Source organism: Ictidomys tridecemlineatus, chromosome 13, assembly GCF_052094955.1.
Source record: "Ictidomys tridecemlineatus isolate mIctTri1 chromosome 13, mIctTri1.hap1, whole genome shotgun sequence".
NCBI lineage: Eukaryota > Metazoa > Chordata > Mammalia > Rodentia > Sciuridae > Ictidomys > Ictidomys tridecemlineatus.
Window position 1 is genome coordinate 89,491,910 of NC_135489.1, and position 15,471 is coordinate 89,507,380.

Consider the following 15,471-nt stretch of genomic DNA (forward strand, 5'->3'; position numbering starts at 1 on the left):
ATCTCTATATTTTAGAATATTATCCTTTAATTAGGTGTCTCTTAGTTGTCCTTTTTAAAAATATGATTAAGGTTACTTCCCAGTGTAGGGAGTAATATATAAGCCTTACCATATGTTTTTATGGATAATAGGCCCAGTCAGAGAACTTATATAGTACCAATGAATTTCCAACAAGGTTTGCAATTTTTATTCCTTAAAACTAACATACGACTTTGGAAAACATCAGTTCTAATAAAATACTCTCCCAAATATCACAACTTTCCAACAAACAGAAGTAATATGCAAGAATCAAATTTAGTCTCCAAGTAGAAGTGTCAGAAATGGAATTTAAGTCAGCAGTTTAATATATTTAGTGTTTAGATATGAATTTATTCACCAAAATTAATCCTTGTCTTAAACACTAAGAATCACTAGGTAAATAAAGACCTTAAAGGAAATAAACTTAACATTTTAATTGGTCTTTATCATGTCAAAATATGGACAAAGTCTTAGCTGATATCAGTATATTAAAATCAAGGAAATAGCCTGAAATATCCTTGAATATTATCCTTGAAATCAGTTTAAATTTATCATCTTATAAAGTTTGTACAATAATTTGAGAGTTAGAGATTACTTGATGGTTGTACCTGAAAGCAAATTTACAGTAAAATACATTTATCTTAAGGTATTTCTAATTACAAAAGGCAGAGCATCAGATAAATGTATATATAGATTATGTATATGTTTTCTGTTAAAGGAAAACAATAAGATAAATATATATTAACTAAACAATTAGACATATGCTAATTATTTTATACATTAACAATTATAGGCTATCCAAATACCTAGAAAAATATGTATTAAGAATAAGGACAAAACTTATGATTGTATAAGCTTTATGTTACCACATGGTTCTTAAGATATTTGGATCCATTTTAATTTTCTTTGGATGAGTAGTGCACATTTTTATATTTGTGACATCATGTAATAAGATCCTTGTGTAGATATTTGCTCATTTCTTGTAATTTTATATTCAGGAATGAGAATAAGGATTTCTTGATTATCACAGAAACATTGCCAGCTTTTGTTCCTGGGACAAGCAAATGCATCCTCATAGCCTTTAAAATTGAAAACAAAATACAAAGAAGCATATGTTTGATACCTCTCATCAATAGAACATTATTTAGTAATATTACCATAGAGAGGAAAAGGAAGGGTCTTAAACAAAGGTGTTGAGGGATAAAAAATCAAGTTATTTTTAGGTTTGAGAGCAAGTCAGGCTTAGGGCTGCAACTAGCAACCTGAGGAATTAGATTTTGTCTGAAAAAGATACTTTTCATTAGCATTTACAGGTGGGCATTCTTAAAAATGCAGGCTCTGTGTAGTTTCAGTAGCAGGTCTGTGGGAAACAGGAAGTACAGGTTAGTGGCTGGGAGGCGGGACCAGAAGTCCTGTCTGAGTGACATTAGAAGGACCAATGGGAAGCCTGTGAAAACATGGGAGGTGGGACCAGGAAGCCTGCGGGGCTGGCTAGGCTTTGGGCAGTAGCCAGGTGTTGAAAATCGCTTGGAGCCAGCTGCCCATTGTTGGGGCAAAGGCTTCTGGAGCCAGTTGCATTCCATCTGGTTTGTTTGCATTTCCCTTCTGAGGGAGTGGTTTGCCTTGTCTCTTCAACCTGTGCTTGCAGTGTGTGTCCTTCTGTCTTTTGTACTTTCCCTTGTAGCACGTGGGCACTTTAAAGGTGAGTTTCACAGCAGACACCAGCGTTACTATCAGATCGTAGGGCAGTCTAACACCTTGCCTGTTTGGCACCCAGGCCAGATGGTTTCAGGGTTAAAAGCACTGATGGCGGTGGGTCTAGTTACAGACCCCATAGGGAACAGCGGCTAAAGTCTTTTGTCCACAGGGGCTGAATTGTAGCCATTCTCATCCAGTAGGACAAGAATTCGGCACAAAAGTGCAATATAAATTGTTTGAGTACCTTTAAAAAACAACAGAAAAACAAATATACCTCTCTAGAAGTAGAATATCTCCTGTGTTAAGTCTCACCACAAAAAGTTCTTTGTTTTTCTCTCTTATACTTTCCAAGCACAGGTTTTTAGCATGTAACTCCTAATACCTAATATTTTAAAATATAAAGATTTACAAAAACAATCCAAAAAGGTACACAAAAGTGCTTTTCCCATGGGAGAGAACTACAGTCTCTAGAATTGCAAAAATAAAATTTTTTATCTTTCTAAAGATGAAATATGGGCTGGGGATGTGGCTCAAGCGGTAGCGCGTTCACCTGGCATGCGTGCGGCCCAGGTTCGATTCTCAGCACCACATACCAAGATGTTGTGTCCGCCAAAAACTAAAAAATAAATATTAAAATTCTCTCTCTTTCTCTCTCTCCCTCTCTCCAAAAAAAAAATATATAAATAAATAAAAAATAAAGATGAAATATTCCCAGATGTTAAAAAAGTTTAACGTCACAGATGTTTCTTCTAATTCACTTACTTTCTACAGTTCAGCCCACAATACTCTGAAATCCTAAGCATGCTTAACTTCTGGAGAGAAATTCCAAATCCACTAAATTTCTAAAATTCACCCTGGAGTCTCTGTATGGGCCACCAATTGTTGAGTTCCATGACTAAACACTCAGGTCACTCCAGGTGAACTGGGTTGCAGGAAATAATTTACAGAGACAGAGAAATACCTTTTCCTTTGGGTCCTGTGATGGCTCCTCTCACCTTAGGGGTCCATGGGAAGAGAGAGGAGCACATGCTGAACCCTTTTATTGGGAAGAAGCCATCAAATGAGGCAAGGGGTAGGGTTACAAAGGAATAGGTGAGTGGGACTCAACCCCACTGGGTGACACCTACTCCTGGAGCCATGCTTTGCTATCCAAACTGGGACAACGCCCAAGTCACCACGAAATGTAGTGACTGATCAGAGCCTGGTGTTTCAGGACTGGAAGATGTGGTCATTTAGATCGGATCCCCACAAAAGGGACCACTCTTTATGGTACTACAAAAATAGTAAAAATCTTGTATAACTAACATCAATCTTTGAAAATATAGACAGGAAAGTTGAAAGATGACATACTATGCAACATAGTCCTAGATAGTATTCAGTTGAATATTTGGGGGCTTAACCCTGTTAATCTTGTCATACATTATAAAAAGTGGCTAATAATAATTCATTTATACTTAATATATTACGGAAAAGGAAGCACTTACTATTGCCATTTTAAGTTATTTTTTTCTTATAATTGCTTTTCCTACTTTTCTTAACTGCTTTAATTTGTGGTTCATTAATTTTTATAGTGACATGCTTTGGTTTCTCCCCTTGTTCCCCTTATATCTTCTGTGCTTATTTATTTATTTTTATTATATTTTGATTATACAAAACAGCACTTTAAGCTTGCATGGTATTTTGAAGTGATAATAAATTAATGTCAACACTGTATAATAATCATTTTCTTTAAATATTCTCTTAGTGTTAGGTTATTGATGTCACAGCTGTTTGGAAATGGCATATGTATTAATAGAGGTATGATAATTTTGTGCTTTTGTCTTTTAAATTCTGTAGCAAAATTGTTAAATTTCAAATTATTTGTGTTGTTGTGTAGGTTTATTTTATTTCTAATGGGAAGGATTTCCTTTAGTATTTCTTGTAGGACCAGGTCTAGAGGTAAGGAACTTTTTGAGTATTTGCATATCTTAAAAGTCTTTATTTTCACCTTTGAAGCATGATATTTCTGGATATAGTATTCTTGATTCCTAGTTCTGTTTCTTCACCCTTTTGACTGTATTCCCCTATTCTTTTCTGGAAGACTTCTGACAAACCTCTTTTATCTTGGTCCTTTCAAAATTTTCTTTGTGACTTTGACACTTTGAGTATAATGTGCTTTATATTCAATCTTTTGCATTTTTCTAGAGATGATTGAAATTCTTAAAGTTGGATATCTTTTTTTTTTTTTGTATTTCTAATTTCTCAAACTCTTTAAAAATATTTTTAGTTGTAGATGGACATAATGCCTTTATTTTATTTATTTTTATGTGGTGTTGAGGATCAAACAGTCCATTCCACGTGCTAGGCAAGTGCTCTACCACTGAGCTAAACTCCAGCCCTCAAACATTATTTCTTAAGGAATTCTATTACACAGTTTCTACTTGCTTATGTTGGAATTTTTTTGTCAGAATTTCGTTTATTTTTCCTATTGTTCTGGTTTAGTTGTTGAACATTTTCAAATGGCTACTTAGTGTTCTGTAGGTTATCTATAATAGTTTCCTAATGGTCAATTCCCACTCTTTTATTTTGTTACTTTGATGGAGTCATTTTTCACTTTTTCTTTGTGTTCTCTGTTACTTTTCACTGGACATTTTTCACTTGGAAATCAGCCAACAGTAGATTATTAATATCATTTGGGAAAGGAGTATTAAAGTTATTAAATACACAAAAAATAGGCTAGATGAAATGACACATTCCTGAAATCCTCATTGGTTGAGGCTGAGACTAGAGGAATGCACATTTGAGATGAGTCTCAGCAGCTAATGAGACCTGGTCTCAAAAAATACATACACACACACACACACACACACACACACACACACACACACATTTAAAAGGTGGGGGACTGCAAATATAGCTCAGTGGTAAAGAAACTTTGGGTTCGATCACAAGTACCCCCCTTCCTCATTTCTCCCCCAAGAAAAGGAGAAAAGAAATAAGGCAGAAGGTCAGTTTCTGCACTAGTAGACTCACATAGAAACTGACAAAGTAGAACTCAAATGTCACATAAAATGGTGGTTACCAGGGCATGGGACTTAGGGGATTGTAATGTTAGTCATAGATGCAAGATTTCATCTTAATGGGTGTAAATAAGTCAAGAGTTCTACTTTACAAAGGGTGAATGCTATTTTATTTTACTTTTGCTACTGAGAATTGTATCAGTGATAGCCTCTGAGCTACATCCCCAACCCATTCATTTATTTATTTAGAGACCTGGTCTCCCTAGTTGCAGAGGCTGATCTTGAACTTGCTATCCTCCTGCCTCAGCCACTTGAGCCACTGGGATTACAGCTGTCACTGGGATTATAGTTGTGCACCACCATGCCCGGGTAGTGTAATGTGTGCCTAGGAAGTGCTACTAGAATGGACATAAAGTTTTCTAATAACAAAAATGCTAATTATACAAAATAATGCATGTGTTAGATTTAGTCATTTTACCATGTATGTGTATATATACTTTAAAACATGATGTACATGGTAAGTATATAAAGGTTGACTTGTCAGTGAAATTAATAAATAGAAAAAATTGAAACAAATATAAAGCAAGTCATTTTGGTTGATCCCTATGGGTTAGCTTTGGCTAGGTGATATTGATATCTGCTCTATGAGATTGTTGTTTCCTCTCAATTTTCTTTTCAGAATATTTCTCCAGAAGTATATATGTATGTTTCCCATCATAAAAGTTCGCTCATATTTCTTCTTAAAAGTCCATGTGTTCTTCTGCTCTATTGAGTTTCTGGGGTACTGTCATCCAAAATCTACCTTTTAGCTCCAAGTCTCTATATAGACAAAAAGTAGTGTTTAGAAAGTCCCCAATAAAGTCAGAAATATTTGCAGGCTTTTCTGTTCCTTTTTCTTACTGAGAGAGAAAGTATTGCTATTTTGTCCCTAGTTGCACAGTTGAGTCGGAATGTTGTACGTGATATATTCTTTGCCTAATTGCACAGTTGAGTTGAAATGCTGTGGGTGATAAAAATAACCCTTTCCTCCGTCTACTGCATGTCTCTGTAGCGATGTGCTCATCTGTGCCGCTGTGAAGTCTCGGGCACTTTTGAAGATTCTTACAGATCAGTTCTTTCAGAATATGGTTTTGAAGTTCACATATCTCTGGAATAATGAAAGTCATGGGTTTACTATATGAAGGTGGGACATACCTTATTGATGTCCCACCTTTGTATAATTTCATATATTTGCAAATTATATTCACCAGTCTAGAAAGTGAAATAATTGATTATTTTTGTTTCTTTCAGCTGTATATTCTCATCAAGTCCAAGACTTTTTGCCAGAACATTTATCTCAAAAAGTGATCAAGGGAAGACATGGAAGTCAAGGTATTGAAAATTTACATCTAAGGAAAGACTGGGAAAGTGTCAGAGAGAGTGAAGTTCCGAAATCTTGTCATAATGAGCATAACAAATGTTTGATGACTATCCATGATGAAAATGTCAATGTCAGCAGACATCAAGAACATATAGCATCTCAGAAAACAGCTCAATTTATTCCAGTCACTTTTGAGGAGCTCTCTGTGTTTCTAAATACATATCCACAGCAGTTTTTGAACCATATCTTCCCTCTGAAAGGAAATTTGGAAAGTCTGAAATGGAGTCTGTCCCAAGCTTCAGTTAACAACATGAACAATTTCAATTGCAGCATTGATTTAAACTTTGACTCAAACATTTATATAGATAAGAGAGTTAAAAATAAAGAACAAATTTCTGAATGTGATCATGTTGTGTGTTACTTCACAAAAAGTCTGCTATTTTGCAATCAACAACAAATTGTTCCTCCTTGTGCCAAAATATACAGTTTTAATCAAAGTGGGGAGGTTCATGCTTCCCCATTATTGCATAATCAAAATTCAGATAAAGATATTTGGAAAGTTTTAAATGTTAATAATAAAACCTCCAAGAACTTTAGCCAAGTCTCTACCCTATGTAATTACCAGTGTATGTATATTGGTGAAAAAAATTATGAATGCAGTGAAACTCATGAAAATATTAGCCTTGGTTCAAATCATGGAAAACATCAGTGTGTTCATTTTACAAAGAACCTTTGCAAAGTTAATAAACATGGGAAAGTCTGTCATCAGAGCTCAAAAGTTAATATCAATATTGAAGACAAACCTTACACATGTAAAGAATGTGAAAGGACTTCAAAGAAAATTTCAAGCCTTACTCAACACAGAAGAATTCATACTGGAGAGGAGCCCTACACATTTAATGAATGTGTCAAAGCTTTCAATCAAAGCTCAAATCATATTAATCACCAGAGAATTCAAACTGGAGTGATGCCATACAAATGTAAAGACTGTGGCAAAGCATTTAATATAAGCTCACACCTTATTAAACACCAGAGAATTCATACTGGAGAGAAGCCCTACAAATGTAAAGACTGTGGCAGAGCTTTTAATCAAACCTCAACCCTTACTCAACACCGGATGATTCATACTGGAGAGAAACCTTTCAAGTGCAAAGAATGTGGCAAAGCTTTTAATCGAAACTCAAACCTTACTCAGCACCGGAGGATCCATACTGGAGAGAGACCGTACAAATGTAGAAAATGTGGCAAAGCTTTTAAGGAGTGTTCACACCTTATTAAACACCATAGAATTCATACTGGAGAGAAGCCCTACAAATGTAAAGAATGCGGCAAACCCTTTAAAGACTGTTCAGCCCTTACTCAACACCAGAGGATTCATACTGGAGAGAAACCCTACGTATGCAAAGAATGTGGTAAAGCTTTTAATCGAAACTCAAACCTTACTCAACATCAGAGGATCCATACTGGAGAGAGACCTTATAAATGTAAGAAATGTGGCAAAGCTTTTAAGGATTGTTCACACCTTATTCAACACCACAGGATTCATACTGGGGAGAAGCCCTACAAGTGTAAAGAATGTGGTAAAGCTTTTAAACAAATTGCAACGCTTACTCAACACCATAAAATTCATAGTGGAGAGAGACCGTACAAATGTAATGAATGTGGCAAAGCCTTTAGGGATTCTCTAACACTTACTCAACACCACTGGATTCATACTGGACAGAAACCCTACAAATGCAAAGAATGTGGCAAGACTTTCATTAGAACTTCACACCTTAATAAGCACCAGAAAATTCATACTGGAGAGAAGCCCTATGAATGTCAGGAGTGTGGCAAAGCTTTTAAACGAAGCTCACACCTTACTCAACACCAGAGAGTTCATACTGGAGAGAAGCCCTATAAATGTAAAGACTGTGGCAAAGCTTTCACTCAAAACTCAAACCTTATTGGTCACCGTAGAATTCATACAGGAGAGAAGCCCTACAAATGTAAAGACTGTGGCAAAGCATTTAATATAAACTCACACCTTATTAGTCACCGTAGAATTCATACAGGAGAGAAGCCCTACAAATGTAAAGAATGTGGCAAAGCTTTTAACCAAACCTCAACCCTTACTCAGCATCAGAGGATCCATACAGGAGAGAAGCCTTACAAATGTAAAGAATGTGGCAAAGCCTTTAAGTCTTGTCCAACCCTAACTCGCCACCACAGGACTCATAGCGGAGAGAGGCACTCCAAATGAAAATGTTGTTTGAAAGTGTTTAATCAAAACTAAATCCTTACTCAACATCAGGGATTCATCCTGGAGGGGACCATGCAAACGTAGGGAATGTGGCTAGTAGTTGTTCACATCTTCCTCAACATCAGAGAATTCATAGTACAGAAACTATAAAAAAATAATGTGTCAGGGGGCTGGGGTTGTAGCTCAGTGGTGGAGCGCTTGCCTATTGTGTGAGGCACTGGGTTCGATTCTCAGCATCATATATAAATGGATAAAGGTTCATTTACAATGAACAAAAAGATAATGTGTCAATGACTATCAAACTTCATACTTTGTTCTACATCAGAAAATTTATATTGTATCAAAACCTCATGAACGAAGTGTCTGTGGAAAGACCTTTGTCCAAAATATATGCCTTATATAACAGCAAAATGTTTATAATGGAGATCAAATCTTGACTAATGAGAAAATTATAGCAAAGTCTTTATATCTAGATGTAAATGAGAATTATTAATGGAGAGAAATTCTGTAAAAGGAGAAAGTAGCATTGCCTTTAACTGTTGATTAAAATTTACTGGACTTCATTAGTTGATGTAAATCCTCAGATATCAGAATAGTGTGGTAGCACATTTCTAAAAGACATCAACTTATAAATTAAAGATTACATAAATATACTCAGTCCTGAAAGTTGAAGAAATTATAATGAAATATTCAATCTGTATTTTTCTAAAGACTTCATGATGGAATTTGAAATAGTTAACATTCATGCATAATATGAGCAAAGTATTTCATATAAAATAAAGTGAATGCTTTTCAATGTGTTAACACTGTCATATAGTGAGTCACATGTTATTCTGCCAGGCATAAAAGAATTTTGCTTTCCTAAAGGTTATAGGTAACAGATAATAGAAGATGTTATTGGATATATATGGTTATTACACCATTTAGGAAGTATAATTAAGCTTCAAATTATGTGGCAAATATTATTAAAAATTGTATTTTAAATATTTCTCTTTTTGTATTTAGTTGTAAATTAAGACTGTTATGGGAGAGAAATAGAAATGCCAATAAATCCAGACTTCTGTATCTTAAATTTTATCCTATAGTATTTTTTCCATGTGTCACTTCTGTGTATTAACAAAACGTCTACAAAACAAAGGTTTGATTCATATTGACTTAATTATACAAATATTATAATCTTACTGTAAATCTCATGGCACTGTGTGTGTGCATGTGTTTTCTTATGCCAGTTTTTAGAAGAAAAGGGAATCATTCAACTGAAAGAATTTCAAGATTGGTGATGATTTAGTAGTAAACTAGAAACCTCAGATACCTAAAGAAATAAAAAAAGACAAAACCTATTTTAGGTACAATGATCTCATTTCTCCAAATTTTCATTGTTCTCCTTTCTTTTTTCTCATGTAATACCTAATATAACTGATTTGAATGTTATAAAAACACTACTTAATCACCTGTTCAGAGATTTTATGAATGATGGTTAGAACATTTGGTGTTATTCAGAAAGTAGTTTTAAGATACAGTTCCACAGTGGTCATGTTAATACATATTTTGTCTTTTTAGTATATTCTATTATTTCCTTCTCATTGGGAGAACACTAAGTCATTGTAATTTATGTTTTTTTCAATTTGTTATGTTACATCATAAAATTTAGTGAATTCACAGAGTCGTTTTTTTTAGGTTAAAATTAAGCAGGATGTGTAACTTCAGTTTTCCACAATGGCTGCACAAATTTACAACTACCAACAGTGTGCAAATTATTTTCCTCCACATCTTCATGAGCATTAATTAGTTTTTTCCCCTCTTGGCCAATGGTCTCTAACTGCAGTGAGATAATATCTCACTGTGGATTTGATTCACATGTCCCTGAAGGCTTGTTAGAGTCAACATTTTATCAGCTATTTGTATTTTCTATGAAAAATTGGTCAGATAATTTGCCCACTTTTAGATTGGATTACATTTTTAAAAATATTTATTAATTTTTAAGTTTTAGATGGGCAAAATACATTTATTTTATTTATTCATATTTATGTGGTTCTGAGGATTGAACCCAGGGCCTCGCATGTGCATGGTGAGTGCTCTACGACTGACCCACAACTCCCACCTCTGGATTACATGTTATTGTTCCAGTTTTAGATTTTTTTTTTTTAAATTACTGCATATTACTCATGCATTGCATGAATGGCTGTCAAAGATTTCCTCCCATTTGTTAGTCCTCTCTCCACTTCTTTAGTTGTTTGCTTTGTTGTGCGTAGCTCTTTTGGTTTGTAATCCCATTTGTTTATTTTTGTGTTTGTCTTTTGTGCTTTTATGGTTATATAAAAACCTTTTTACGCTGTAAGTCTTAAGTGTTACCCTATGTTTTATCCTTATAGTTTCTGTCTTTGAGGTAATATATCGGTGATGCATGCTTGTAATTCCAGTGACTGGAGGCTTAGGCTACAGGAGTGGGAACTTCAAGCTAATCTCAGCAATTTAGGCCCTAAGCAACTCAGCAAGACCAGTTTATTAAAAAGGGTAGAGATGTGGCTCAGTGGTCAAGTGCCCAGGGTTCAATCCCCCCTAGAAAGGTCTTTATTCATTTTGAGATGATTTTATAGAGTGAGAGATGAATATCCAGTTTGAGCAATACTGAAGATATATATATTAAGAATTGGAATTGTAAGTACAGTCTTTCAATTTTGTACTTTTTTGAGTATTTTGTGTACACAATTCCCTTTTACATCAGTATTAATCAGTGGATCACATTTAAAATTCTGCAAAAATAGCAGGTGGAAATTTTGATGGGTTTTCCTCAATATGTGCATCTAATTGATATTTGCCATTTTAACCTTAAGTCTTCTATAAATATGGGATGCCTTTCTATTAACATTTCTTTTATCAATTTTTCAGTGGGATTTTTAATGTCCAGAGACTTGCAAGTTTTTCATTTTTTAATAAAGTTATTACTATTTAATTATTTGATTCTATCATAATTTACTGAAATTGAATTTATTTTTTGTGTATTCATCTTAGATCCTGCACTTCTGTATGCTGTTAGTTCTTTTGTAGATTCCTGATGGTTTTCTATTCACAAAGTCATTTAATCTGCTAACATAGTTTAATTTCATTTCTTACCTAGATGTTATTTATTTTTCTTTGATTACTGATTCAGTCTCTTATTATGGGTATATTTAGATTTTTAATTCTTTTTTTAATATTACAGATATACACAATACCTTTATTTATTTATCTTTATGTGGTGCTGAGGATCAAACCCAGGGCCTCATAGATGCTAGGCGAGTGCTCTACCACTGAGCCACAACCCCAGCCCCCTATTCTTTTTTTGAGTCACTTTTTAAAAGAATATATTTTAGTTGTCAATAGATCTTTATTTATTCATGTGCAGTGCTTAGGATTGAACCCGGGGCCTCATGCATGCCAGGCAAACCCTCTACCACTGAGCCACAATTCCAATCCTTTGAGTCAGTTTTAGTTTAAAAAATTTGTCCATGTCATCTAGGTTATCTATTGACATATGGTTGTTCATGGTATTCTTTTAAAATTATCTTTTTTTTTTCTGTGAATTCAGTATTGATGTCTGTCCCCAGTTTGATTTTGATAATTTGAGTGTTTTCTCTTATGCTTTCAATTTTATCCATCTTTACAAGTAGCCATTTTTTTTCATTCTACTTTCTTTTTTTAATATTTATTTTTAGTTGGTCATGATACCTTCATTTCACTTATTTATTTTTATGTGGTGCTGAGGATCAAACTCAGGGTCTCGCACATGCAAGGCGAGTGCTCTACCACTGAGCCACAACCTCTGCTCCTCTAGTTTCTATTCTAGTTTTTCTTTTTTATTTCTGCTCAGGTCTTCATTATATTCACCTTCAGCTAGCTTTGGATTTAGCTTAATTTGCCTTTTCTTCTTAAAGTGTAAAATATAGGCTATTCATTTATATTTTATAACAGGGTTATAGCTGTAAATTCCCTCTGATAATTGTTTTTTTTCTCACCTCATATGTTTTGGCAATGTTGTATTATCTTTTTCATTCAGCTTAAAGTATTTTCTAATTTTACTTTTTATTTTTTTATGCTATTTATTTTCTACATATTTGTTAATTTTTTAGTTTTCCTTTTATTATTTTTTGCTAGCTTCATTTATTATGATCATAAAAGACACGTAGTCTGATCTTAGTCTTTTTACGTTTATTGTCATTTAAAGTGTTCTGAGGCCCAATATGGTCTCTCCTGGACAGTGTTCCAGGAGCAATTACAAGTTCTTGTGCACTCTGCCTTATTGGGCAGTCCTCTATACAGTCCCTCAGTTCTATTTGGTTTATATTCTTCTGTCCTTCTTTTAAAAATCTATCTTTTTTTCCCTGTACATTCTATGCCTTGTTGAAAGTGGGGTATTATGGTATTCAACCATTTTGATAACTCTTTTTTCCTTTAATTCTGATAATTTTCATTCTTACATTTTGGGACTCTGGTTAGATGTATAAATATTTACAACTTTTGCTAACGCATAATGGCCTTTCTCTTTTCTTCAACAGCTTTTTTTTTTTTCTCTCTATCCACAGAGTCTATATTTTCTGGTATTCACAAAGTCATTCCAGCTGCCTTATGGTGGTTGTTTTTGTGTAGTGCTTTCATTCTCAACCAATTTTTGTTTTTAAATCTAAAGTGAATCTCTTGTGCACACCTGGATTTTTTTTTTTTTATGTAGTGCTAGATTAAGTCCAGGGGTGCTCTACCACCGAGTGACATCCCCAATCCTTGTTTAGTTACTTGCAAGAAAGAGCACTGCTCAGTTGATGAGGCTGTTCTCAAGCTTGCACTCCTTCCTAAGCCTCCTGAGTTGCTGTGTTCTACCACATCCTTTTCAGTCCGTTTTTGCAATATTTGCATTTAAAATAACACTGATTGAAAAGGACTTATGATATTTTGCTAGTTATTTTCTATGGCTATGTTTTTGTGTTTTTCCATTCTTTTTTTTTTTTTTTTACTGCTTTTTAAATGATGAGTTGATTGTCCAGCGTATCATTTTAATTTTGTTTTGGACATGTTTTTTTTTTCCTTAATGAGTTTTAATTAACAGCTTTATAAAAATTGGTTTGAATTCATAACAGTTTAGTTTCATTAACATACAAAATTCTGCTTATTTTCAGCTTTTCCCTTAAATTCTTTCATACTTTTGCCACAGGCTACTTTTTTTATAGTTTGTGCCTGCTCTGATTCAGGTGTGATTTTGTCCCCCTATCATTTAAGCGTTGCCTGCTTAGTTCTTACTATGACAATGTTGAGATTTAACAGGTGAGTCTAGTTGGAGGGAAGTGTCATTGGGGGCACCACTCTCAAAAGGGATTAATGCTAGTCTCTTGGAGTGAAGTTTTTAGAAAATAAGTTGCTATGCACAAAGCAAAACTGCCCCTCTTTGCTCTCTTTCTGTGTGTGTTAGTTTCTCCTCATCCACATTCTGCCCCTTGGTGCCATCCCATGTTATGCTGATCAATGGGTAGCCCCCAGAGACCAACTCATGGTGCTATCAAGATATTGTAGTTATAACCTCCAGACTTGGTGTTAAATAAGATTTTTTTTTCATGATAACGTACCCCATATTTTTGTATAGCATTGGGGAATGGTCAATTGCAGTGCCCTTTGGCAAATATATGAATATTGCTTTTACACTTATATATTTTTTTTTTAAAGAGAGAGAGGAGAGAGAGAGAGAGAGAGAGAGAGAATTTTTAAATATTTATTTTTAGTTCTCGGCGGACACAACATCTTTGTTGGTATGTGGTGCTGAGGATCGAACCCGGGCCGCACGCATGCCAGGCGAGCACGCTACCGCTTGAGCCACATCCCCAGCCCATACACTTATATTTTAAACCAAATATAAAGAGTTACAAGCTCTGCTGTAGTAGTAGCTTATATATTTACCTATATAGCTGTCTTTAACATTGTTTCCTATTTTTCTGCATGACTTCAAGATACTTACTGTATCTTATCAATTTAAGATTAATGACTTGTTTGGCATTTCTTGTAGGATTTGTTTCCAAAAACAGACTTCTTGATTTTTTATTTATTTATTTATTTTTTTTGGTGGTGGGTGGTGGTGGTGGGGATACTAGAGATTGAACCCAGGGCTACTTTAGCAGTGATATATTTCCCCAGCCTTTTTTATTTTTCATTGTGAGACAGTATCACACTAAGTTGCTGAGGGTCTTTTTCGGATGCTGACCTCAAACTTGTAATCCTCGTGCTTCAGCCTCTTTCAGTGCTAGGATCATTGGCATGTGCCACCACACCTGGCTTTTATCTTCATATATGAATGCTATTTTTGCCAAGTGGGAAATTCTTTGTTGATAGGTTTTTGGTTTTTTTAAAACCAGGGATTGAACCCAGGGTGCTTAACCACCAAACCACATCCCCACTCCCATTTTTTATATTTTTATTTGAGACTATGTAGGGATTCTGACTGGAAGTATACAGAAATGCATTCCTCTGGTGAGCAAACTCCCAGGGTAACTGGAACTGTTTCCCACACTTGGAATGCTTGGCAGTTTCTTGTAGAAGCTAGTAAGGTAACTAATAACAGGTGCAGTATCTGTTGCTATGGTAATGTCCTTTGTGAAGAGGTTCTGTGCTAGAGTCTTAACAGCCTGGACCTTGATTTCAGACATCAGCTCCTGGGAATAAAGGAACACTAAATCAAATGTAGTTATGGCACTAATGACCTAAAGTAACCTATTGGTATAAATAAAGCTTTCTGCCACTCTGCATCTTTGCAGAAGCAATCACACCATACTCTTCTTACTTTAAATTCTTAAACTGTGATGGTTCAGTCTGTTCAGCAAGAATGGTGTGATGTACAGATGTGTGATGTATAGAAAAGATGCTTCTGCATCTTTTCTCTGTGTCTTTTTATTTTCCTTACGAGACTGGGTCTTACTGGTTTGTTTAGGGCCTTGCTAAGTTGCTGAGGCTGGCTTTGAACTGGAGATCCTCCTGCCTCAGCCTCCTGAGCTACTGGGATTACAGGTGTGCGCCACTGTGCCAGCTGATATCAACTTCTTGATCTGAACCCACATCAGAGAATTTGCACTCAGTGTGCCTTTGGCTGGGTGCTTGTTTCAGCCTTGCTTCTGAGATTTGGGGGTGGCTGTTGCTGT

General features: G+C 35.0%; 1 protein-coding gene across 1 annotated transcript in view; it reads left to right on the top strand.

Moving 5' to 3' along the window:
- LOC101974121 (uncharacterized) overlaps positions 1–9,389 on the top strand; it is a 34,396-nt gene extending 25,007 nt beyond the window's left edge. The window contains exon 3 of the mRNA XM_040275302.2: positions 6,006–9,389. Within this exon, the coding sequence (XP_040131236.2) occupies positions 6,006–8,317 (2,312 nt within the window). The 3' untranslated portion in view covers positions 8,318–9,389. The remainder of the gene's footprint in view (positions 1–6,005) is intronic.
- The last annotated feature ends 6,082 nt before the right edge of the window (positions 9,390–15,471 follow it).